This window comes from Strongylocentrotus purpuratus, unplaced genomic scaffold, assembly GCF_000002235.5.
Source record: "Strongylocentrotus purpuratus isolate Spur 01 unplaced genomic scaffold, Spur_5.0 spur5_contig_813, whole genome shotgun sequence".
In the NCBI taxonomy this organism is placed as follows: Eukaryota; Metazoa; Echinodermata; class Echinoidea; order Camarodonta; family Strongylocentrotidae; genus Strongylocentrotus; species Strongylocentrotus purpuratus.
The window spans coordinates 52,488-80,480 of record NW_022145517.1 but is presented as its reverse complement, the minus strand read 5'-3'; the positions used below and the strand labels follow the sequence as shown (position 1 = coordinate 80,480).

Below are 27,993 nucleotides of genomic sequence, written 5' to 3'. Positions count from 1 at the left end.
GTTGCGGTCTAGACATGCATAATTCAGTAGGAAATCGGGTCTCATGAATATATAATTCAGATCACTTGTCAAGAGGCCCTCCGCGCAAGCGCCTCGGTTTCTCTGACTCGCTTCGCTCGTCAGATTTTAGAGACTCCAACAGCGCGAGGGCATCGACAAGAGGCTAGGTGTTGGTATGATCTGAGGCTGCAGTTACAGGATGATATAACAGTTGATGACCATTCACTGTGAAGAGACTCCCTGGAGAAGGAATGTCTCCACTGTTACCTAGAATCCATCTCTAGTTGCATAATTCCTTATGGATCTGCACCTGGAGTAGGAAAACAATAGTAAAAAGCACATCGGTTAAGAAAGTTATGTAATCAACATGGTCACTGACTCCCTGGCTTTTTTTATAATTAACATCCATTAATCTCTCTTCTGATGATAATTTAATTTTTTCAGAAGACTACCTTTAATGACTGTTTATTTCATCATCATATGTATGAGATTATGATTGTATAACGCATGTTCCAGCAATATTAACTCCAAAGTCGAATTTCTAACCAATTTCATAGCTAACTTTAGCCTAATCGCACCCCTAACCCCTTCTTTTTGACGAAATACACTCGGCCAGCTTGGATCCCAATAGATATGGACATCACAGGTCAGAACATTGTCTGTATTAAGACAATTTAATGTAATGTAAAACTAAATGAAACCTAAAGCCCAGTTTAACATCCTATTGGTTACAACACAGGCCCAATGAGCCACAAACCCTATACGGTAAGCTGCAGAACCAGGTTCAACCCCCTAAACACTCAAAATGTCTTCTTTTTCTTTAAATACAATTTTTTTTTTAAATTTTGGTCAGTGTCAAACAGTGCAACTTCTATTTATTTTTACCACACTTAACATTTATACAGTTGATATCCTGCGGAGAAACAAATAAAGGATTTAAGATGTAAGTTATATATGCACATCCATATAACTTAAAAGATGATACACACCATTCTGGCCCTTTTGGAGATAATACAAAGTAAAGCTTATAGTAGTTTATCAGAGAGAGAGAAAAAGAGAGAGAGAGAGAGAGAGAGAGAGAGAGAGCGAGAGACAGACAGAGAGAAGGGGGAGGGAGGTTACTGACTTCTTGCAATGTTGTACAAGAAGTTAAGAATATAGAACTTAAATTAAAGGCAAGCTTTACTACTTCAGCCAGAATGGATTAGACCACCAAGCGAGCCAGCGAGGTCACTGTGACAGGTGGGTATCTCATTAACTCAGCTCTCATTTAACATAAGAAAAAGAGGATCATGGGGGACCAAGAGGCACCCATTGGGGAAGTTTTCTATATAGAGGGAGCAAGTAGCTACAAGTAGGACAGTGTGCCTTTAAGTCAATGACCTTTCCATGTGATAACACATATTAGTAATAGATTCACCTCTGGTTATCTCTAAGAAGCTTATGAGATGGCAAACAATGTCTATCATTTGGTACACATTAATGTGCAGTCAGAAGGGCATGACGTTTTATGACTTTAAATGTAGTTGGTGTCAGTCTAGTTCTCAGTCGTTCCACAATCTATGTCATTCTAAAGTAGTACAATCTACCTAGAAGTAAGCTTATTCAGAATTGTAATCAAATCTTTACTTTACTTGTGACCCATAGTTTCAGCTTGATCACACCCTCTATAGTCCATAGCTTTACAGTTTGATTCAGCCTTCCATGGGTAGAACAGAGTAATGGCAGGTTTTAACAACAACAAATGAATATCACAATCCTTATTGGAATATTTGGTATATTTCAATTGGACAATCTTATTTTTTTAAAGTCGCAGTGTGTCAACAAAAATCACCTCTATATGCACACTCCACTTGTTAACAAAAATGTTTGCAGCCATTAAAAATGCTTTTGGTATATGTGAAATTAAGTATTCATTGTGGTATACCATACTATATCTATCATATTAGTTTTAAAGTACTGATGTTAAACTCCAACTGTGACCTTAGGCTAAATTTACGGTGAATTTCTAAACACACACAATATATATAATCAATTTGTCCCACACAAAAGAATGGAAGAGGAACTAGGTATTACACCAATATTAGTCCAGTACTTACTGTACTGAAACTCTCATGAATTCCCTCCAATTAACAAAATTACTCTGATTCTGAGCTGACTTGCAATAACCCCACCAAACGACACCACAGAGTATTGAATCAAAACTGAGACAATGATAAAGAGATTATGTTTTATCATAGGACAACATCTCTCTAAAATGACCTTTGACATCAATTAGTAGGAGCTATTAAGATTAAATGTGGACATAATGAGTGGAAACATGTCAGCATCAGCTGCCTGATTCTCATGGAGATTAGAATGCAATCCTGGAAATAAATAAAGTCCAAATGTGAAACAGAGACCCGATTCAATCATACAAGATTGACTAACAAGGAACACGTTAATCTTAAGATATGAGCTTCGGTTTCGAGGCACTGCTACTACAGCAAATTAATAACAGACAGGAATAATGCTGTGCAGAATTAGACCATCTCAGAAGCCTATCGATGATAACTGCATTCACTGATCTTAGCTTCATAATTAGCCTTTAATTCGACTTTCAGATTCAGTTATTAATTTTTGTAATTGTAATGAAATGTAGATTTTCAATTAGGTTCTCTGACATACTTGACCTGACATTAATCATGCTGAGACAAGCATAGCATACACCCAAAACATATGCAAGAGCACCATCTATTGGTGAACATCAGGTAACCGCACAAGCTGCATGCTTCATGTAGCCTACTGACAAAATCCCATTCAACAGTGTTTGTCAGTTACCGTACTAGTATCAAAGGAAATGAGCTGCATTCAATGCTACTCTACCTTCAAAGCGAGTGTTTGAAAATGCAATCACTTAGCATGCCAATATTAAAAAATGGCATGGGCAGCTTTGCTACCAATATACATAACAAGCTAAAAATTCTTCAAACTATTAATTTGTTTTAGTTAATTACTGCATGCTTTAGCTTCTCCATTCATCTTGCAAAGCTGGGTAAAGCAAGATTTAAACTTTTCTTTCAAAGTACTAAATGCTATTCTTTGCTTGAAACTTTCTAACAAATATATCTTTACAAGTAATTCTAGGCTGTGATTGTAAAACATGTTCACAAGTCCGATGCCAAACAGCAAACTTCAATTATACATCATATTTCTGCAGTTTAAGGAAGACACAAATAACAGTATTTCTCCTGGGGGTTGCATGATATGTAACAATATGAGTTCATTTCCCTCTAGTGAGAAAGAGAATTAACTAGAATGAAAACAATATCCTTCTAACACTTCTGACATCTTAATTGGACAATGAATGAATCAAGAAAGCATTTTTAATCATGATGTATTCATATCTCATTGACAATCATATTTTAAAAGGAAAAGAAATCCTGTTTTTCCCTCTTTATTTCATTCAGAAAATGAAGGAAAGTAGTGGTCTCTGGAGAATAGCCTGCAGATACTAATTAGATGTAATTTGGAGTGAATGTATGAACATAATGATTGTGATTAGCTCATACTCCATAATGTAACAAGAACTGCAGGTGCAAACATAATTGGGCCCGGGAGAGCCACGTGGTATGATTCTTATCAATGGTACATGCTCAATTAAAGCTTTGAAAGAAACAAGACAAGGGACAAATAATCTGAGGTAAACGACTCTAAGGAGAGTAGTTACACAAAGAAATGTTGAGCAAAAGACTTCATTACAAGGCAATGAAAGCCACAAAGAGTTACTTGATATCATTAACTCTCAGAAGAATTAAATAGATATGAATGTTGGATAAGACTATGATATATGGACATGCACATATGTACGGTATAGTGGTAGTAGTGGTAGTGGTAGTGGTGGTAGTAGTGGTAGTGGTAGTAGTGGTAGTGGTAGTGATAGTAGTAATATCAGTAGTTGTATTAGTAGTAGTAGTCGTAGTAGTAGTCGTAGTAGTAGTAGTAGTAGTAGTATTAGTATGACATGTAGTAGTAGTGGTAGGGAGACGAGGAGGGAGGGGGATGAGGAGGGAGGAGAGAGGAGAGAGGAGGAGAGAGGAGGAGGGAGGAGATGAAAGGATTGGGAGGAAGGGGAGAGAGGAGGAAGAAGGAGGGAGGAGGAGAGAGGAGGATTGGGAGGAAGGGGATGGAGGAGGGAGGAGGGAGGAGGAGAGAGGAGGAGAGAGGAGGAGGGAGGAGATGAAAGGATTGGGAGGAAGGGGATGGAGGAGAGAGGAGGGAGGAAGAGAGAGGAGGAGGGAGGAGGAGAGAGGAGGGGGAGGAGGAGAGAGGAGGAGGGAGGGAGGAGGAGAGAGGAGGAGGGAGAAAGAAGGGGGAGGAGGAGAGAGGAGGAGGGAGGAGGACAGAGGAGGAGGGAGGAGGAGAGAGGAGGATTGGGAGGGGAGGGAGGAGGAGGGAAGAGGAGAGAGGAGGATTTGGGAGGAAGAGGAGGGGGAGGAGGAGGGAGGAGGGAGGAGGAGAGAGGAGGAGAGAGGAGAGAGGAGAAAGGAGGAGAATAATACTTGATTATTTATATTTCGGTACTTCTCATCCTACTTCCACTAATAATTAAACAAACATAGACAAAAAACATATTTTAGCACTTTAGTATTGCATAACCTGAAATTTCCAGCACTACCACCACTACAACTGCAGACACTTTAGAGCATCATTTTTCATTATCGCACCACAATTTTTCTACTGGGTCTATGAAATATACTGCTACTACTAAGGTATCAGGGTTTTTTTTAAAGAGCTTTACTTTGAATGTATAGATTTTCAATAAACTGCTTACAGATTGAAGCAAGCACCATGATCTTCATACTTCTATAAATGCCTAGGGATTTATTTACAAATAAATGAGCAGTTACAGTAAAAACAAAAACAGAACAAAACAAAAAACACTAATTGAAGTAGGTGATAAGCTTATTGATTTCTCCCACTGTTTTCAATGTCACATCAATATCCTAGTAGGGTACCTAGTGCACTGTGAGAACCATGTGGATTAGAATAGAAATAACCTTCACTCGAAGTTCAAGAATACTGTGTTGACATTTCATTTGAGAAATATTGAGTCTATTAGCAACTAGTTCATGAAGATAAATACAGATATAATCTTGCAAAATTAATGAGATGAGATAAATTCTGTTTCTTATCTTAAAATAACGAGAGTAGATTGACACAGAATTGTAATATTCTTTGTTACAAATTAGGACTAAAAATCATTGTGGTCAGCTATCACTAATGATGAACATGATAAGAATACTTGATTACCTCATCATGAATTGTAGGTCTCTATCTTTCATCTCTCTATTAAATTCATTCATGAGAAGTAAAAAAGCACAAAGGATAATCGTAATTCTGTTTACTCTTTGTTAGTGATGATGATGTCAAGAACAAAACAACCCTATTCATGAATTTATTACCAAAAGATACCAAACGGTCACAGCTTGTGTGAATGAATTCAATATATTTCTGACCCATATCCTGAAAAACAAAGAGAATTAATGAGCTTGTCATCTCCTTTTTCATACTTTGAAGTATCAACTTCTGGGAAAAGAACACAATGGAATGCATATATGGAATGAATGATGACATTTTTAAAACCTGTGGTTTCATGTACCACAAATTGAATATAATAGTGACGTTTAGATTAACCATTTCCCATACTCATACCCAACTCTACGCAATCATTCCCTAACCCACGAGATTGCCTACGTCATTATTGATCAACATTACAGGCAGCTTCCTCTCTCTACTCCTTGTATGGATCGGAGAGCAATACAAACAACCATTAATGAAGTAGAGGAAACTTCTGCCATGACTTTGGTCATCACCATCGCCTGGGTTTCAACAGAATCAGTACAGCATGGAGCAGACTCTCTCATTAGCCTCAATTAGATGAACCATTTTGTTTTTAAGAGACTTGAAAGAGCACGGTGGACTTAACTGGATCCTCCTAATGTCCAAAACGAATAATCTTCGCCTTGATACGCCACTAACGATGGCAAACATCATTATCACTCAGCAGCCTAAGATATATCTGCTGCTGAATGCACTTGAAGGCATGCTAAGATCTAATCTTGGACAGTCATTAATTAGCCTCAACATAGACTGTGTTCCTTAATGACATTGGCTACACTGACTAATGATTAAAAGGAGTAATTTGGGATGGTACTTGACTGCCAAAGCCAAAGGAGCCTTCTTTATTTTCTTTTGCTAATGAATTCACAAACAATGGCATGTTTAAAGAAAGGTTTCTGATCCCCCAACATGTACTTCAGCTAATTTGGAGGAAATGAGGCTGATTAAAATGATGGCTAAAATATGCAAATTTAATTTCTATCGGATTCTTATGAATAAATCAACCAATGTAAGCGTTTAACAAGTCATCAACAGTCAATCTTTAATTTTGCTCATTCATTAGGCATCCAAACCATTTGACAATTAAATTGTTTCCAGAGGTATATATGGGTTAAAGGTAAAGACCAGTATTGGAAACGCCTCAATTTCAAAAAAAGAAATGGAAGCTTTTGTTACATGTGAAAGAATATGTTTTGAATATTACATGACGATAACAATGTTGACGGGAAACCGCCTACTAATTGATATATTTGGTAAATTAGTATATCTATATACTGTTGAGAGATACAAATGCACGTGTCGTGCACGTGTGTGTAGTCCCATATACATCTTTCTGTGTACAGTGCTTCTAACTTTATGAAGACTTGGCCTAATTTCTTATAATTTTGATGATTCCAGAACCTTGCAGTACATCTATGCTAGATGATCAACCTTTTCTGATCGATTTCACAACGTTTCTTTCACTATGCAACTGCATGACCATAACTGGTCTTTAGCTTTAATGGTGTGCACTGTGTGGGCATGAAAAAGATATAAGGAAATCTGAAAAGGCCAAATGGTAAGACTTAAAAAGTATGTGCAAAACAGAGCTGAAAAAAGACATACACAAAGGTAGACAGATAAATAAGAAAGAGAGATGAAAACAGACGGCCCTATGGAAAATAAAGAAAAAAAGACGAAAAGTGAACCAGCAAGAGAAAGAAAAGGAGACAAAAACACACTAAAAAACAAACAATAAAGAAAGAAAGGGTAAATAAATAGAAGGAAGTAGGAACAGACTGTAAAATATGAAGAAAGAATAGGCTTGCTAAAATACAAAAGAAAAAACAGAGAGAGAGAATTGCATTGAGAGACAGATGGTACATAAGAGATGAAAAGAAGACAGCAAGAGAAAATAGACATTTATCTACATTTGCCACTCTCCACCCAGGTGAAGTAGATAGGTACCTTAGGAAGAAATTCCTTGAATGCTTTAGCACCTTATAATGGCAGCTCAGCTACAGCCAGGGTAATACTAATATGATACTTTATATCAAGCACAGTACAGTATATTTGTATAGTAACTGTAATATATATAAATGGATATATGATGATTATTATTCTTATCTTTGAAATTGAAATATAGGTTACTGGTGTGAACTTTTCCTTTAATTATTCATATATCATTTCATCATTTCATCTTCTGCAATGCATGCAAAATCTTCTTCTTTTTTCCTCTTCTCCATCCATCACTCGGAAATGATCATTCTTTGTCTGATCAATCAATAATTGGCCTTGCTTGGAATTTTCATATCTCCTTAAATTCAAAATAAACATACTTATTTTCCTGGAAACAATATAATTGTTAACTAACTTTGGTGTTTTTATGGTTTCATGGCATTAATTTGTTACAGAATAAAGGGAAGCATGCAGAAAAGACTGCCAGGGAATTTAATTAGAAACCTTACTATGCTTAACACTGTGGTTATGGTGTTACAACTTTTGGCATCATGCCAAATGTCATGATGCTCTCGCTTGAAAGATTAACTCTTATTTTTGCTGACAGATATATTGCTTCTGATGATGAGGAGATAGTAAGAGTAAAATGCTAGGCAAAATGAAATATGGGCAGCTCCTGCATTCAAGTACATTTAAAAATACACACAGAAAACATAGAAGAAGAGGAAGAGGGAGAGAGAAAGCAAAATAAACTTTCAAATCGGAGGAGAACCAACAATAACAGGCATCTTACTTGCTGAAGACGTAAAACAAAAACTTTTCATGAAAGCACAATATTTGTAGGGATTCTTTGATCTTCTTAAATGAATTTTGCATCATTCCAGTGGTAGTTTTGACTGGCTTCATCGTTAAGAGTTCAATGACCCTGTTCGTTATATAATACTATTGTTTACTTTATTTGATGTATATTGCCTGTGCATATATACATGTATATGCCGCCCTGCAACTGAAAATTGTATATGAAATTTAGGCTCCTAATGGCGAGCTCTTTCTAAAGTGCATGTCTGTTTCGTCAAATTGTCGGCTGGGATGATGAGCTCATGTATGAGTTGATATAGAGTTGTTAATTCTACTATCTATGCAATCTGCTTTTATGCTACCAAACAGAATGTTTCAATGATCAAAGTCAAACATCATTTTTGAGACAGTAGGGGGAATAAATTGATGTGATCTGATGCAAAACACTAACTTTACTGATGTATCTTATAACCAATTATTACAACCCCAGCATTAAAAGCAGAGATAATTCGATTGAGTGATTACTTGTGGAATATATTCATTCGGGTGTTTCAACTGCATGTTCCATACACTGCTGTGTTGTTGGAAGATTTGCCTATTTAAATTGCATCACTGTGCTATTGTTTCTAAATAGTACTATCAGGGATACTAAGTGCTAGGGGGTGTTTCACAAAGATCATAAGTTGAACTTATCTCTAAGTTGGCCTTAACAACTATGGAAAGCCCTTAGCATCTTTGAGAATATTTTGTAAAAGTTATTTAAAAAGCATAAAATGTTGATTCAAATCATTCATATTTTCTATAATTATGGGAGATTTTATGTTCTTGATGTGGAATTTATGAAAAGTCTAAAATACTTGAATTTATGCTTTTGAATATATTCTATTTTAAGGCTACAAATGGCTCTCCACAATTCTTAAGTTCAACTTAGAATCTTTGTGAAACATCCCCCCTGAGTGCCAGGTCTTGTAGGTGCAGACATTCAGAAAATGTACAAGGTACAGAATTTTCTTACCATGGGTATCATAATGAAAAAATTAAAAAAATGAATCTCTGGAGAAGTTTGGGATCTAAAATGTGCATACTGACCACTGGACACAGCAATTGATAAACAATTTCTTTCAATATACAATGACACCTGAAGCCTAGGATATACAGACCAGCAATATCACCTATTAAATTTACTTCTTAAATATGTTTAGATTTAAAACAAACAGAACAATGCAAGAGCAAGACTGACTAAGGGCCATACAAGTTGGACATTTATTCACTAATTAATGCATAGCATCTGTTGAGAAAAAGAAGTTAGAGACAGAAGGGCATTTACTGTAATATAAAAGTATATTAGTTCACCTCATTTTTGGCACTCAGTAGACTATATATTGACCTTCTAACAAGCTTTCTGGCTGTTGTCCAGACGATTAGACAAATAGAAATCAAGAAATGAATATTACTTTCTTCCCTAAAGGCTAGTAAGTGTATTGGTCAGTCAATAATGACCTGTGGGTTAAGGTATAGGTCAGTGACCACAGCTATACTTCAAGGTAGTAAATGAAAGTGAATTTATACATAATCCTCAATCATAAAGTATTAGTTACCTTACCATGAGATTCCTATTCAAAGCTCTATGCTTTTAAACGCCCTCATGACAAGAATTTTAAAATTTAAACCATGGTCTACCACACCCAACAACAAAAAAGAAAAAAGAAAAATTGCAAACAAAAAATTATTTGATGCTGCTTGTAAGTGTCGGCTTGCATGGTGATGTAGATATACAGTAGGCTTGCGGGTGCACCTGACGACGGATAGTCAACCTGTTCGAAATGTCGAGCCACTCATCCTCTCCAAGCGATTAGTTCTCCTTAGAACTATAAGCTAAGAAAGATAAAAAACAGTCCTTTTCAGGACTACACACCCCCAAGAAAGATTACTGAGTCAGAGTCGTTTTCAGGACTCCTCAATCCTCTCTCTCTCTCTCTCTCTCTCTCTCTCTCTCTCTCTCTCTCTCACACATGGTGCACCCGCAGGCCTATTGTATACAAAATTATTTATGCTTTCTAATAAATATAGGCTGACAAAAAGATATGTTTTTTCTTGAAAAAGAAAGGTGAACAAATATTATTTTGCCTGTATTTTGAGTATTTACATATGAAAATTATCATTTGAAATTTTGCGATAAGACAAATGTCACATAAATGTTTTCTATTTTATCCATACACATTGATATTACAGTTACAGATGTAAAAACTAATATCGAAGAAAAAAATTCCGGCGGAGATAGCTCTATTCTGTACATTTACCATGTATTATACAGTAATGCAAACAAATGAAACTATCTCTGTGAGTGTTACTGTTATCCTTTAGGGCTTAAATCGATACAATTGATACCAGTTTATTTCTACCTTGTTTTAATGTCATTTCCTTGTCTGCATCTGACATCATATCCTACTCTGTAACATTAAAGGTCAAATCGTAATAGGTCCATGGTCAAACTAACCTTTGAAGAAGAGGTCGATAAAGGCACTAACCAGAAGACAAGTGAATGACCTTATCAACAGTTAGGTCACTTCAATTATTGGAATTCACAGGGCATAAATATCTAAAAGTTTGGTTTCACTTTTAATCACAGACTTCATTAAAGTTCTATTCAACATTCAAAGTGACAAAATGTAAAATACAAAGTAAAAAACTGTAAGTAGTGACTTGTGGTCACTGGTTTATAGCAAGACTATGAAAACAAAATACAGGGAATAATCATGCTAAAATTGATGATATTAAAAATTTGGTAAAATTGAAAAATGTTTTAGTTTTAGTTTTAGCGACCAATGACATCAAGCTGGATGAGCCTTTACACGTATAGGAAACAAATTTTAATTTAAAGAAATAAAGAAATTTAATACTCTTCTAACACATTGAAATCAAAGGAACATGCAGGCATCACAGACATGCTGATCCTGTATTAGAACTTTAAGTTGTTCTAAAAGAAAGTTTAAAAAAATAATATTGATAATAAAACAATATACTTGCAATTACCGGTAATTATTTGTTATATCTTGCTATTCTGTGCTATTTATTTATGTAAAGTCACATGGGTTGGGAAAAAGCTCTCCCGGTTTTAGTTATATAATTAATCTTTTTTTTTTCTTCCTGGTATCCATGTCACTCACTTGAAATAGATCTTACTGTTGTTTGGTATTAAAGTAACACTCCTATGTACTAGTCTTCCATTTGTATTGTTTAAGAACAAATTTTGTCACAAGTATAACGCACATAGAAAAGGTCCTGTTGCTCCTAACATTTTTACTTCTGGTACTTTTTTTTTCTTCTTCAAGTGTGCACATGTTGTTTTTTAATAGATTTAGGCATGATGCACAAGTTTACTAATTGTCAGAGGCTCAAACTTGGAGTATATTCTGAATATTAATATCAGTAAATAATTGATTTTAGTATAAGCTTCATTTTACCGATACAAGCTTGTCAGGCTAGAAAGATAAAGTTTTGATTGCTTAATTAATCATTCCATGGAATCTAGTTTTCTGGTTGACTTGTCCCATGGATAATGATATATCCTAAACCCTGCCATTTTGAAAGTTAAAAATTCAAACAAATCAAAAACTGTCATCATCACTGAAGCAATTCACTGCATATGAGTGAAAAGGACACTGTGCATTAGTGATCCGATGAACCTGTAGATTCTTTTTGATGGTATTAATGACAACCTTGTATATTAATCAAAGGGTTTATACTGCATGGGGTGGTGACCACGCCTGCCCCAAACCCTGGCCCGTGTCTCCACGCCTCAACCCCTGGCCCGTGCCTCCACGTGCCAACCAAAAAGAATAGGGTGATTATGTTAAGAGATGTGTGCATCCATGCAACTAACAGTGATATCCTTCCGCCATTAAAAGTAGGATAGTGAAGATGAACAACAGGTTTCTATGCACTAATGAAAAATTTGCATTTCTTAATGATGTTGGAAAAAAGCAATAAAGATATGGATTTTCTACATATTGATAATAAAGTTAGAAGAGATGTGTGCTCTGGTGCATGAGGATGAAATATCCTCCCGCCATTAGACACTGGGTGATAGTTAAAGGGGAACAACAGGTTTCTAATTGATTAATAGAAAATCTAATTTTGTTTGTGATGTTGAAAAAAGGGCAATAAAAATATCTTGGAAATGACTGATTTGCCAGGGTCATACATTTTCTGCATCAGTGCAAGTTTGTGATTGGTAAGAGTTTGTTGCAGCTGAGTTATAGATGTAATCAGTATCAATGCCATGAAACTTAATTAAATCATTCTATTCATCAGAACATATAGTATCAGCTAGCTTTCATTGTTCACATCTACTTTCATTACTAGCATCAATATCATCAAGTTCATCATCATCATAATCAACACCATCATCACCATAATCATCACCATCATCACCATCATCATCATAATCATCACCATCATCATCATGATCATCACCATCATCACCATCATCATCATCACCATAATCATCACCATCATCACCCTCATCATCATAATCATCACCATCATCACCATAATCATCATAATCATCACCATCATCACCATAATCATCACCATTATCACCATCATCATAATCATCACCATCATCATCTTCTCAATTTTAGTGACTTGGTCCAAAATTCATCTCATTCCACTCACGAGTATCATCAAATTTTTCCTTTATTTATCTCAGTAATGTAGTTAATGCAGCACATTTATATAACATCATCATCATACATATTTGTTTGTTTATGTTAATTTTCAACTTTTTTTTTCATTTGATGGGCTGGGGTTGACACTCAAAATTTTAGCAAAGAATCCCAACTTCAAAATCAAGAGCACACTCACTTTCGACCTTACTCTCCTTTTCTTTTCATCTCTCACCATCCTTCTATTATTACCTTCCTTCCTCCCTCCTTCCCTCCTCCCTCCCTTCCTTTCTCTCCCCTCCCTCCCCCTCTCCTTTTTGTCTTTCATTAATTAGATATCTCTTCTAACCATACACGCATCATCAATTATTTTTTGTTTTTGCCTGAGTTTCTCTATTACACCACATGACGATTGTCCCTGTTCCATATTCATCTTATTCTCTATATTTTTTAATACACCTGTCCAACATTCTGTGATTCCTTGTCAATTTTGCTCCTGACCTGTGTCAAGTAAAGACAGTATGATGGCTACACCAGCATCATCCTTGGTTACCTAGCAACCAACATACTACCATGTTGTGCTGGCACGAGAACCATGCGTGTCTCGCTGAGATAGAACCCATCATCGTGCTGGGAGCATCAGCAACTGTGCACCCACCCCATTTCAATTGAACACCCACATTTTTGTTCTTAAAAGAAAGTTTTGGGGTTGAATTGTTTGTTGTGGGTTTTTATATTATTCTTTTTTTTTTTTTGGGGGGGGAGGTCTTTTCACATCTGGCTCTTTTTGTAATCCTTTTTTCCTCAAACATGTTTTCATGCACAGAAGGGGTTAAATTAAAAAAATTAGTCAGGTTCAGTTTATTCAGACAAGTAAATATTTAAATATTTCAGACAAGGTATGATACCGGCTTACTGACTATTTAGTACGGATTCTAACTTTAACTATTTGAGACATAGTATGATACTTCCAGTTTAGCTGGTATTCTACCCTTGAATATTTGAGACACAGTATGATACTGGCTATTATGTTTGGATTCTACCTTTAAATATTTGAAACATGGTATGATACTGGCTGATGGGCATGGATTCTAACTTTAAATATTTGAAACATGGTATGATACTGGCTGATGGGCATGGATTCTAACTTTAAATATTTGAAACATGGTATGATACTGGCTGATGGGCATGGATTCTAACTTTAAATATTTCAGACATGGTATGATACCAGGAGCATCAATCTTATTATGTGCTTATTGGCCCCTGGAGAGGAGGCAGATTTTTGGCGGTCCACTTCGTCCTCATTTTGCCCAATTCATATTCATGAAATCATCATACAGTGCTCTAGGTTAAAACACAGTGCAGATTATTCAAAAAGTCTCCTGTTTATATAATACTCTAGTAATCTTGAATTTAAGTGAAATTAATGAATTTTAAAAGCTTTAGCTTACTCTCTATAATTCATTACATTAATAGTTAATCCTCAAAAACGAACTGATATTTTTTTTCTCCAGAAATTCTGTTCAAAACTAAAGATAGAAAAGAAAGAGCTGACATTAATTTTGTGATGTGAATATGACTTTGTTTCTTCCTTAACTTACAGTACACTGAGTACAGGCCCAGTTTCTTGCAGGTTGGACTCTCTCTTGATACCAATAAAGACGAAGGAGGAATGCTATAGGCAGGCTACTATCATTCCAAGACGGGTGGAATGTTATAGTTTTGTATGTTTTACAGAGTAGTAAAGATGGCACAGTTGAAAGATAGAAGTGGAAGTAACACATATTGTTTCCGTCTCCATGTACTTCTTTGCATTGACACAAGTAGGGCTAGTTTAGGCATAACCAGTTAAGAGAAAGTTATAAGATAAGTGAAGGGTTTTACATTTCTTTCTCTAGTGATAATGAATCATTAATTTACAAAAATTATTGTCTTCTTCGACCTTGTCTATCTCACATTCTTGGGTAAAGCAAAGTGGTATTTAAGTACAATTATTTCTTTTTTCCAATAAAAGTTATTTCTTAATGTTTCTGCCAAAGATAGCCCTCAAAAAATCTGCACCAATATTTTATCAACTTAATTAAAGAAATATGCATTCTTTGGTTTATCCAGCTTATGTTCAGGTTCTATTTTGTGTAACATACAGCATTACAGTTCAGGTTGTAACATGCTTTTAGTTTAGGTTCATGGTATGTTTATGGTTAAATGTAATGTTAGCTCTAGGGTTGAAGTTAAGAATATGAACAGTTTAAGACATTGGCTTTGAAGCAAGTTATGCCAGGGCATTAGTTAAACCATATAACATAAACATCAACTACAAGAAATTAACTAACAAACAAATAAAAACCAACATCAACAACAGCACCGAAACATTATATAGACATGTGTTGTACAAAGAGTAATACCCTTCTAGCAAAACAATTTACTTACAAGTAATATTTGTAGCTAGTTACTCTGAAGTCTGGTTCCCTTGACGATCCAATCTCTCATCTTGTGGCACATTTCCACTGCTCTGGGCTGTTTAAAAAAGTAAAAAAAGAACATGAATTTAAAAAAAAAATGGGATGAAACAGAAATACAGTATTGTGAAGGAAAAGGTTAAGAAATTTCATTATCTTCTCAATATGTGTGTGTACGGTATGCATCTCTATTGAATATGTATCTACTTTATACGTAAAAGTCTTGATAATATATCCCTAATTAATTTTTGTTTTGTCATCGGTGTATTAAACCATAAAGCATATATGGTTTCAAACATCTTGAACTTGACCAGACTTTGAATTTTATTTTCCACTTTCAAAGGGTCAACATAAAAAATAGATGTGAATTAAGATATAAAAGACTACATAATGAAAAACATAATGTAAGCAATGCAAATATCATGTTTGAAAAGTAATACTTTGTGTGCACATCTGTCCACATAAAGTGAATATTTTTGTTTAAAGATATTTACAAATTACAGTAAGTACATCATAGAACAAAATAAAGAACCTGCATTATACATTATAATTTGGAGTAGAATTTAATATCTAGTTTTGTGGCATGATCCATACCATATTCAAGATAAAGATAAAAATTAGGTAATGTTGTTTAGACAATGCTTGCTAAAATATAAATTAAGAGAGTACACTCGAGCATGTGAACTTCCTGGCAGAAAATTCTTTAAAAAGAGAAATACCACGAGGCCGGATACCAGTGAAAATCAGCTGTAAAAAGAAAGCACATTCCCTTTTAATACCCTCAGTAAAGAATGAAACATAAAAATAACTCTGAGATTAGAACAAACACTTCCCCCATTCACACAGCGATAATAACAATAGAAGGGGATCTTTGGCCATTGTTTATACCGGTACTTGGATATCATGTTAATGGTTTCATCTCATAATTAACCACTGGTTATGAGCAGTTTGGATCTTCATTAAAGCAACTTATGATGGACTTGTATCAAAGCAAAAAAAAAGTTGAGAATAATATGCATGTTGACTTGAAATTTGAATGGGTGATCAAAAAGGTATTTCATGTAATATTCAAATAATAATCAAATGTTGAAAGTATCTTTCTCAAAATTAAATTTCTACAATTAAATTTATATATTTAAATATTTTTTTGATCGTGAGATTTCAAATTACTTGTAGCTCCGTAGATGGTCCTTTCACTAATACATGTTAGTATATTAATTCAATTCTTTCTTTATTGTGTAAAACATTTTCTACTTATATTTCTTTTATATTGGTATTCAATATCAAGTGATTTGAGCATCCCCAAGACAAAGGAGAAAATCTAATAAAAAGATGGAAAAACTTTTGTTTAATAAAAACAAATATGGAACGACTATATTTTGATCATAAAGTACAGCATTATATTTTCCCATATCCTTGTAAAAGATACACGTGCGAACACTTTATGATTATAATTAGAGCCAAAACAGAATCAACAGTACGTAAGTGAGTATGCAGAATGAATATGGTGGTACGATGAGAAACGTAGACCTCCGATGTTTGTATTCCAAACATTGAACCTCTGTGAAAGGAAATATTATTGGCCTATCTTCTTGACTCAGGAAGTTATCTAGCAACAATCAAAATACTGGTCTGATGGATTATAGTAGACCGTGTGATTTCAGAAAGTTCCCATTAGCTACTCTCATCTCTGTCATGTGAGTTCCACTGCCACTTATACACCAGTGGCCATGACCAATTTATTTATGTTGATCTTACCATTTCCACTGATAACCTGACTTGATTACAGCTATCAAAGTCTTTATGATTCAATAAAACAGTTAGAATTTCTTTTAAATTGATTCAAACAATTCATTTAGAGATGTTTTTATTTTCATATGGGTGTGAAATAGTCACATTAATTTTTTATTCATTCATCATCAAATGTTTAAAAAAAAAAAACATATCCTGAATGTGTTTAAAGCGTTCGGTGCAACCTTTATAGAATATTCTGTAAAATTAGTTCAGTACAATTACTTAAAACCTAAACATCTCTTAACTGATCTAGGAGGTGTTAATATTGAGAAACTTTATGCATCAATCACTATTTTAATATCAATTTAACAGAAACCTGCAACAGAAAACCAGTACAATGTAACTAAGTTCATCCTTTCAAGGTGCATACGCCCTATCCCCAAACATATTAATATCTTGTTTTCACAATACTTATGAATACTCACTGCTACTTCAAACTTCAGAAGTGCTTCTTAAAATGCTACGTTACTTGGATTTCAATGAATAGAAGATATTTATGAAATTCAACAAATGGCACAAAATCAAATTTTGGTTAGAATTGTTACTAATGTCCTTTCAAGAAGAAAAAAAATAATAACAAATTAAGCAGCTGTAAAAAGAGTGAAGTCCATGTACTAGTCCTACGCAAATGAGAGCTCAAAAGTTAGATCCTAGTGCCATATCTACTGTACATTACAGTTGTTTTCCTATTGTTTTTGTGTTTAATTCCAAACTCCTTATTAGGATTTGAAGTAATCCAATTTGGCTAATTACTTATATCCAAAAGATGAATGCAACCCAACTTAATATCTTTATTGAAAGGCCTGACCCTTACACAGGTCCATTACACATAGATCCCCACATTCTAACTGTGGACCCCCAAAATTGAGATAGGGAAGGGGAGGGGGCATGCATGGCGATCTTTAAAATTTCAATATGGACCCCCACTGAAGAAAAAAAAGGTAGTGTGGATACTTTACTATTATGACTTAATAGTGAAGTTTGCCACTAATTACATTGCCTCAAATGAAGTCAACAAACAATGGATGCATAACAAATTCAAATAAACAAGTTTGTTTGATGGCAGGTTCCCATGATTGTTTCCCAACGCTGATTGTGTATTTGTATCACTTGAGTCATGGCAGGAAGTAATCGGGTGAATTCCCATGCTTTTTATTACCACCATCATCAACAAACTTCCCGTTTTCCCAGGGTCACACAAGGACTTCCAAAGCCAAGGTCAACCAGAGGCTCTAACCGCTTACCATCTACCAGTTCATTAACATTTGTATTGTTTCGGGTAGAAACTTAAAACGGATGATATACCCTACTCGGTTAGTTGAGAGGGCAGTACCTGTTTATCTGGTAGAAGTTTGTTTCCATGTTACATGTACTGTATGTTTCCTTAATTTCTTTCTAGAAAGTAAGATTTTGTCAAATGCGTAGCCAATGAAATAATACCCCTGATATTAGAATAATTAGACTATGTTTACTATTAAAGATATAAGTGTATTGTACAACTTAAATGTTGTGCTGTTCATTTTCTCCTGGATGATATCAAAGTAGGTTTTTGTTTTCCTTCATTAACATAACACTTATCATACCTTCTTTCTAGCAGTATACACAATCGATTACAAATAAACAGCCTCTTCAATATCTAAATCTAAAATATTGACAACAAATACATAATCCTTGCCATTCGGCATCTTTATTTCAGAAATTCAGAACTTCTATAAAAAAAACTTTTCAATAGAATGTTGTAAAGATATGTTTTGCATGAACATTTTCAATATCCCCGTAAAAAAAAAGATACATTCCAAATTTCAGAATGATATAATATAATTAAATGGATCTAAATTACAATTTGTTTAAAATTCAATATTTGAAATTCAAACACAATTTTACGAGTTTCATGTTGCCTGATCATATCTCTTTCCTCTTACAAGAAAGTTAAAGTCAGACCAGTTGACAGTTTCAATTTACCAAAGAACTATCCCATACAAAGAGAGGGGAGAGTGAAGGAAGAGAGGGGAGGGGGGGGAGAGAGAGAGAGAGAGAGAGAGAGAGAGAGAGAGAGTGAGGAGAGATGTGGGTAGAACAAAGCAACTTATTAACCAAGTAAAGCAAAGTATACAAGATGAGCTTGTAACATAGTTTGGTTACTACAGACGATATAACCAAATTTCCTTTACATGATATTGTCTGCAAGAAACAATTTCTTCTACGTCACAGCTTTCATTTCACAACTTTTATTGCGCTTTTGGAGCACTTAGTAAATATAACATTCATCATTTTCTCTGGAGTAGAATCATAAAATTGATTTACATCCCGTTCATGAAAGCATCCTTCATATTCTATCAACATGACATGAACATCCATTAATCACCACACTCTGTCATAGCTCGCTCCATATACACTTGGCTAAAGTGCTATCATCGTAGAAGTGTCAACGAAGCTTCCGACCATAATTCTGAGTCTACGTCCTTTCATCTTCTCCCTCTTACATCCTCTCATCTCTTTCTTCTTTATATTTTCCACATGAATAAAAGTCCATATTGTGTCATCATTTATCATACTCCATCTTGGCATGTACAGCTGCTTCTATCCCACATAGTATGAAGGCTCAAGTACATAGCAACCATGTCATCTCTCAACTTCTTCAGAGATCATATATCACAAACATTTCCTGAATTTTTCATAAAACATAAAATCTGCATCGAGAGAATCTATTGTGGGAGGATCAAAGATACCACAGACACCATTCAAACTAGATGTACCTGAAGAGAAACAAAATTGTCTCCCCCCCCCCTCACTCATTATATAGCACTTGACCTCCTTTAAATATTAATTTCACAAATGATTATCTGATGGTTTCATATAATGCTTAACCAGAGCTGATAAACCGGGAGAGCAAACATGTATGACAACTTTTATCACACCTCGCATTGATAGTCATATTTCTACATCTATTTGAACAACTAAATGATAGCATTTTAATTACTTTGGGGCAATAAATTCACATCTGTTCCAGGTGCAAAGATGAGATTAAAGTGTCTGACTTAATTTCGCAGATCAAAATTACTTTGTACAAATATAATACATACAAGATGGAAACTTGCAATTGTTCTTTAAAAATGTAGAGGTAATGTCAACTATTTGCAAACTATCAAAATCTTAAGGAAATTTTCATACATATCTTCAACCTGGAATATCATGAAAAATATCCTTTTATAAGTAGTTTTCAAAAAATGAACTTAAAACAAAATCATATTCCAATTATACAGTTTGTATTCCTAATATATACTTGATACAGTCTAGAAAGAGAAATATGCTTTATGGTCTATATTTAAGTATTAAAAGAAATATTGTAATTTGAAGTTCCTTTTACAGTATTCTTGCAGTTGTCTTGTATAATCAATTGCTCTGTTGACAGTATGCAAATATATGATGCTGAGTTAAATCTTTCTTTTGCAACTAGTATTCACAAGCAGTCTCAGAAAAATTGTGGGATATGTCTCGAGTTGGTTGGTTGCAAGAAATTTTGCATTTAAATGAAATTAGTCACAGAGAGTTTTTTTTTATCTCGTTCTAAAACCTAGCTTCAACTGAAGTTTTTTGTGAAACAGAGACAACTTCTTTCGATTAAATGTTCATACAGAATTAAAGAAATCAGATTATAAAAGTAGTTGTAAACAAAGGAAAAGCCTACCTTATTATCACACAGCTGATGTAGTGTGCTACCATTCTCAGCAGCTAGATACTTGATGTGGAAGAGTTTGCCATCAAAGGTATACCAGGGCATTAGAGATTCCATCTGGAATGGGAGGCAGCAAGTGGAGTTCGTACAGAGACCAGTGGTTAGACCTCTCACGAAGATTGCTGCTAGGTGAACGGCCCTGGGACTTACTCTGGGAACCTACAAATACAATATTTGATGGTATTCAGTTGATTTACAAAGCAATGATACACAAACTTTTAAATGAAAAAGATCTCCTATAATATTTCATTCCTTTAGAACATTCCTTTAAACTAAATACATCAAACATACATTTTGATATACCATCAAAAGCACTTGTTAATGTGACCCGGCACCAAAACCAAATAAAGAGTCGCCAGACATCATTTTTAGCTTTGGTCTGATTCTAAATGAGGAGATTCTCAGCTTATAAATGAAATACAACTCATCAAAATTAGATGTTCCAAACCAAACGAAAATAAGAGGAAAATGGCCAGTCCAAGAGAATGTTACTTACAGCATTTAAAAATATGTTTTCCACTTTAAGCACTCTGACCCATAGGGTAATGTGATGGGTGACAAAACGAGTATTAAAACTTAATAGAAGTATGTGTGCAAGAGTCAAGGTATCAATACAACAGCTTACTCAATTAAGGGAGATCAATATGACACAATTAGACAGGGTTGTAAAGAAATAAAATCTACTACAAAATCTCAAGATCATACCAACCACTTTTTAACTCAACACCCCTCCCCCCCCCCCCCAAAAAAAAACAACAACTTTGATATACAAAAGGGGCCCCTGTGTACACAAACCCAACAAATTTAAATTGGGACCCCCTGTGAAAAAGTTAGTGTAGTGTGTAGCCCTACGTCATACACTCAAGAGGTTTTTTTGAAATGCTTTGATATTGTTATACAGTTTTACAAGTTTATGGAACCCCACTTATAAGCTCAAGCTTCTTTCGGGTTCCATAACCATTTTAGACTTTGTATGTCAAATATGTTTTGTATATATCTTTCGAACATCGTTTGTTATTTTGAATGTTTGATTTTTTTTAAATGGTTGAACCAATAAATGAAATGAAAGGAATGAAATATTATTAAATCGGCCATATATTTTGTGCATTGTGAAGTATTTTACAAATGTAGGCAAAAGGCATGATATCAAGCACTTTGAAGTTGGATGAATTGGGTGTGATGGCACAGGCTTTCAACTGTCCTGATAATGGATTGAGACTTTTACTCCTACCCCAAGGCCTTCATACACTGTACATGTACTTGCGAACTTCATACCATCAATAATCTGACAAACCTTCAATCGCTCCAGTGATGCAGGCCTATGACTCTGAAAGCAGATGGCTTGCGCCACAAAGGCATCAACGTCACAAGATCTGAGGGTAGACTCGGGGGCATGGAGGAGCAGGAAATGGAGGATGCAGCAGAGCAAGATGTGACGATCTGGGATGGCATCCAAGATCCCATCTTCAAGGAGCTTGGTACAGTGCATGCAGGAGAAGAAGACCTTGAGACGTAGCCTCTGAACATCAGTTGTGGTATCATCAACCCAAAGGTCTTCCAGTCGGGGGTGGGGAGCTGCTGGTCATTGAAGGGAGAGAAAGTCCTTCTTAATTCCCCCTCCAACAACAACAACAACAAAACAATCATGTTTCTATTTACAATAAACTTCAATTTCAAAACCTTGTAGTCTCTCTTAGATAGACAGGCAATGGCTACATATCATAACAAAATAACAACATTCTAGAAATACATTGATTAAAATCAAAAGGTCTTTGAGTGGCAGGCTCTCATGTTTGAAGAAACACTAAGTTGAGAGATGATAAATGCGATCTTGTGAAATGGAAACATATAATGCAAAGTGTATAATGACATTGATTCACTTGAAATATACAGAATACTTAGTCCACACTTAAGCTCACCATGTTTTAAAAAAAGAAATCTATATGGAATCACATTGACTGTAAACACAACACTGAAAATCTGTTACCACATACAGCCTATACATTAGTATAATCATCAGCATTTCATTATCTTTCAAATATTGCACAAATGAGTATTTACCAATATCAAGAGGCATCCCTTGAACAACATCTGGGGCATTCATTGCATTTCCAGCATAAGCACACATTTCTTCCACAGTTCCAAACTGCACTGGACGACCCTCTGCATTCACTGGCCCACATGAAGGAGGATCAACTCCCCTTGCTATCACATGTAACTGCAGAAGAATGCCATACAAGCGTTGGCGGATAGGCCGATACACAAGACCAGAAGAAGGCATGGAAGTATCAGTGTCGTCATCCATGGTCTTGTTACTTCTGTACTCTTGATGGGTTATGACCGGCAGAACAAAGTCAGTAATGTCCAAATTCCTGTGGTAGGACCTGATCTTGTCCATCACAGACTGGTTGATTTTAGATGTACCAGTTAATTCAACAGGAGCTCTAGCTAGATCAGCAGCATCACTATAGTATGGGACATCATTCTCTTCTTGATTTTCACATGCATAGTCCTGGACGCATTCATACAAGTAGTCATCTTGGAAAGCGCTCCCTATGTCCTTGGCTACTGAGTGAAGACTTATCTTTGACAGGTCTTTAAGCTGTAAAGATCTAATATAACCTGCTACGCTGGGAACAAGAGGATCACGTTTGCCGCTGGTCACCCTTTGGTGAAAATTAGACAGCATTTGAAATGACACTGTATCACAACCAAGTAAACAAGCAAAAAGAGGAAGTAATTGTGGAGGAATACCCAGATGATGACATAAGATATCTCTCCTAAACAACTGCACTTCTTTCACATGTCCATTGCTGCAGGTCATGTAGAACATCTGTGGGACATCATAGATCATAAAGTCTGTGTCCCTACTGATAATCCCAAAGCTTTGATTCTCTTTGCAATGAAGATAGAGTTCTCTGTCAACTTCAATGGAGGAACTGCAGACAGTCACGCCGAGGCCCTTCAGAGCCATCCGTGTAAGACCGCTAAGACTTGTTGGAATGTGGAACAGCTTGTGGTCTGGATGCTGTCCTGAACGCTTGATGTCATCAAAGATTTTGGATACTATTTTCCGTTCATCTTTCCTCCTATCAAGCCACCTTTTCATTTTCTTCTTTTCCACAACTCCATCAAACATAACAAGAAGTTCAAATCCGGCATTTTGAAAATACTTTACAAACACTTTAATGTTTTCGAGGTACTGCAGCCACTGTCCTCCTAAGCCAAACTCAAGTCTGCCATAGATATTCCGAATGTAACCATTGCAGTCAATCAAAAGCTGAGGCTTGGTGTTGTATCTTCGGTAATATTGGTCAGCTAGTCTGCGAAGATCCACATGTTCAAATGCATCTGGGCATTGTCCTTCGACATAAGACAGGAGTCTTTTAACACCCATTGCTTGTTGTTAAGCCTGCATCAAAGCAACCTGGTCAAAGATGGCACAATAAAGCAATTCAGTTTATGCAAAAATTGAGGAAGAAAACACATAATAATGATAATAATTTTAATAATGGGTTGTTATATAGCACTCATGTTTGCCAGTATTAAATACCACCTAGCAAATTTGGACAGAAAACAGTATTTTTTAACAATTTAAGCTATGGCAAGAACCATCTTTGAAATGGAGAGTGAGAAATGCTGAATGTTTCTTAGTCTACTCAATTTAACTTCCAACGCATCCTCTATATAATAAATGTTGGACTGTATTGGAATCGCTGCTGTACACCCTGGAGATTTAAAATATATATTTGAACTGAACATTAACTACATTTCAGTATGTCAATTTTCAATGATCCCAAATGTCTGCCTTAAACCTTGTATAATTATTAGATTCCACAAGATAAAACTCTTAACAAATCATTATTTTATAGTCGCCTCTACCTCCCTACTGTATACTGGGCAATACAAATAGAAATCAGTAACGTGAACCGATGAATTAACATCATATTATTTCCAATTATACACAATATCACTCCGAGGGGCACTTCTGTATTCTGCATGTAAGTCCTAGTAGGACAATAGGCAAGTCCCAATTTGTATACAGGAGGAAAGAGCTTTCTCTGATGTGTACATGTATTCATGGAGCACACAGTAGTTTGGATGCTTCCAGAAGGAGCCTGACCATTCATATTTTTATACTTTTTTTAACCAGAATTCATGTTTGATTGTATGTTGATTTAGAACATTTCAAATCAAGAACAATTCTGTAAAATAGGTTTTGCAACCGTATATACTCTATGCCAGGAGATTGACAGTCCAAAGGTAGCCAACAGGAGAAGGTGTTGCAACATGTCTTGATATAATTTCTTAGAATATGTATAGAATATCCAAACAAGCGATCCAAGTCCTTAGATACCCATGAAGTTGTTGAAAATAAACAACTGAGAAACATGAAGTTCTAATTGATGGATTGTAGTCATATTGCTACGTTTGTTATGTAACATTATACAATTTGAATGGTACGCTTACAAGTATTTCCCGGCCGGGCGAGAAATACAGATATTTTCTGGGACATTGCCAACCTTGGTACTCCACAATTATTACTCCAGCAAATAATAATAACAATTTTTTACTTTTTTATTAGGCAGGATCATGAATGTCGAGTGTATAAATTGTTAATTTAAGTTCCCTTTTCATTAAGAAAACACCACGAAATTATAACTTCTTCTCATGCGATGTGAGCTCTTATACTTTGTAATAGTGGTCGATATACATAACTTGTGCGACAGCTGAGCTGCGAGAGCGAGCGCATCAGCTGCAGCTACGCCGATATTACTACATTCTAATTTGCCCAACACAGATTACAGTACGTGGGACGAGTCATTGTGGGCATGAAATGTCTACAAGATTCATATGCTCATTTCTTAGAAATACTACTTATATGAGCTGCTGACAATCCACTATTTATTACAAAGAATAAGACTGTGGTCAAATTTCAATCAATGCTTACAAACTTCTCACAAATCACGATTCTCAGACACTGTTTACTTTGATCGCGTCTACGGTTCCCGCTTCCGGTTAGGATACGCCTATGTATTACGGTAGCTTTAAAAATGTACCAGGAAAAAGCAGCTGTATGGATATGGATGGCCTTTATAATGTCCTTGTTTGCTCATGGCCTGAGAAGTGGACAGTGGCGGATCCAGGGGGGGGGGGGGGGGGGGCCGGGGGGCCCGCCCCCCCCCCCTTGAGAAAAAAATCATGTAAAATCACGTGATTTTTACCTTTTTTGGGGGTTGGGCCCCCCCCCCCCCTGGCGCTCAAGGGGGGGGGGGGGGGGGGGGGGTGCAAATTGAAATTTTTTTGAGGATCAAAAAAAAAAAAATGTGCTCACTACCCCCCCCCCCCCCCCCCCCCCCCCCTCCCCTCCACTGAGCGAATTTTTGGCCGGCGCGTTTTTCAAATTTTCGGGAGCAAAAAAAAAAAAAGTTGGGCCCCCTCCCCTAAGAAATCCTGGATCCGCGCCTGGAAGTGGATGCCTAAAAGGTGGTTCTATATTTCGTTGTTATCATTTGATGGATTTAGTAGAAAATAACATCCAATTTTCCAAAATTGATTATTAAGAATCAATGAAGCGTAATAAAAACATTCAACTCTATTCAAAGTACAATATATGGCCAAAGTAATGTTTTGCGTAGGCCTACTGCCATTGTCGCGGAAACTCACCTAATTAATTCAGACACATAAATAGATTATTGTGAATAGTAAAGTATTATGATATATAATGAAATTAGAAATGTTTATTATGGGTTTTGAATTTTTATATGAAGTAACAGAGTAAAACAAGTATTTCACGATGGCAGTAGATGACAATCAAAGTAGGCCCCTACAATGTAATAACAAAGCATAATAGATTTAATATAGCTGCACACAGTAACGATAATCTTATTATACATTATGATCATGTGTTTGCTTTAAATTGGCATACAACTGTATTTATTTATATTGTCGCTTAAAATATTCAAAAAACAACTCCCCTAATTTATGGATGGATGAGAATGACGTAAGGTATAGTTTTTACAAAATACTCTAAAGAAGAAATTATCTCGAATAGTATATGAATATCATAATTACCCCCCCCCCTTTTTTTTTTCCTCTCTCTCTCTCTCTCCCCCCCCCCCCCTCTCTTTCTCTCTCTCTCTCTCTCTCTCTCTCTCTTTCTCTGTCTCTCTCTGTCTCTCTCTCTGTCACTCTCCCCTCTCTCTCTCTCTCTCTCTCTCTCTGTCCCCCCCTCTCTCTCTCTCTCTCTCTCTCTCTCTCTCTCTCTCTTTCTCTCTCTCTCTTTCTCTGTTTTTAGGTGTTTCTTTTCCCGCCCAATTGTTACCAGCAGGTCGATTTAGGAGGAGAATATGTGTGATAACACCTTGTTTAGTACAGTGATTTGGCACCCCTGCTGCTTTATGAAGAAAAAAAAAACTTAACGCGTTATTTATCAAACACAATGTGAATACCTTTACAGCATCAGTATACACCGGGTCAGAGACAGGTGCAGGAGGGATGTTGACATCTAAAAATTAAGCTCGATCTGATCTGGGTTTTTAACCTCATGTGAATAGTACCTTGCAAAGTGTGTGCAGGTCTACCATCCATAAGTGTGGCTAGAGTTATACTTCATAAGCCTATCAGGAGTAAAGCCAATAACCAATTGTATAAAGCTGTATATTATATTGCATTCTTCACTATGTTAGTCTACGCAGTTTAATACAAAATTAGAAATGTAGATTTTGAGAAAGGTTATTTTTAGTAAGATAATTTGGGGTCTTACATGCACGAGTTTGAAGGTAAGAAGATATGAAATGCTTCTGTATAATAAGTAAAAGCCTATCGTTCTATCAAAATAATGCAAACTTTATGAAACATCAACTCCAAATTACAATCGTCATTACGAGGGTTATAATTTATATAAGACTACTTAATAATCTCCGATATTATAATCGTTATTTTGCAGCATGAAGAGCAAGTAGGTTGCATTTATAGCAACATATAAGAAATCATCACTTGTGTGTTGTTGTAGTTGTTGTAGTTGTTGTTTTTGCTTTTTACTTGTAAGTGCTTGTATCATTTGGAGCAGATATTATTTTACACTATTAAACATATACTTACACATATACATATACTTATATAATATTATCATTTGTACAATATGTATTTGATTTGAGAGAAAATAACTTTAAAAAAAATCTTTAACAAAAACAAAAACAAAAAAAACTGCGCAGAT

General features: G+C 35.6%; 1 protein-coding gene across 2 annotated transcripts; it reads right to left on the bottom strand.

Moving 5' to 3' along the window:
• Positions 1-172: 172 nt before the first annotated feature.
• LOC100888475 (constitutive coactivator of peroxisome proliferator-activated receptor gamma) lies at positions 173-25,805 on the bottom strand. Of its 2 annotated transcripts, none has more exons than XM_030978543.1 (6): positions 25,726-25,805; positions 22,836-24,201; positions 22,069-22,352; positions 20,727-20,933; positions 15,216-15,302; positions 173-310 (listed from the first exon to the last, which is right to left on the bottom strand). In XM_030978543.1, exons 2-5 carry the CDS (start codon positions 24,169-24,171, stop codon positions 15,231-15,233), a joined length of 1,899 nt encoding a protein of 632 aa, XP_030834403.1. In that variant the 5' UTR covers positions 24,172-24,201; positions 25,726-25,805; the 3' UTR covers positions 173-310; positions 15,216-15,230. The 2 variants fall into 2 exon arrangements, with proteins under 2 accessions (XP_030834403.1, XP_030834411.1); XM_030978551.1 differs by having other exon boundaries at positions 22,069-22,349.
• Between the last annotated feature and the right edge of the window lie 2,188 nt (positions 25,806-27,993).

What these genes read in the sequence shown, in the direction of transcription:
- LOC100888475 (XM_030978543.1), bottom strand. Translation starts at nt 24,171, where the DNA reads ATGGGTGTTAAAAGACTCCTGTCTTATGTCGAAGGACAATGCCCAGAT. An exon ending in AGGGATGCCTCTTGATATTG is followed by an intron (nt 22,353 to 22,835) that starts GTAAATACTCAT and finishes TTCAATGACCAG; the next exon opens with CAGCTCCCCACCCCCGACTG. An exon ending in ATCAGCTGTGTGATAATAAG is followed by an intron (nt 15,303 to 20,726) that starts GTAGGCTTTTCC and finishes TTTTTTAAACAG; the next exon opens with CCCAGAGCAGTGGAAATGTG.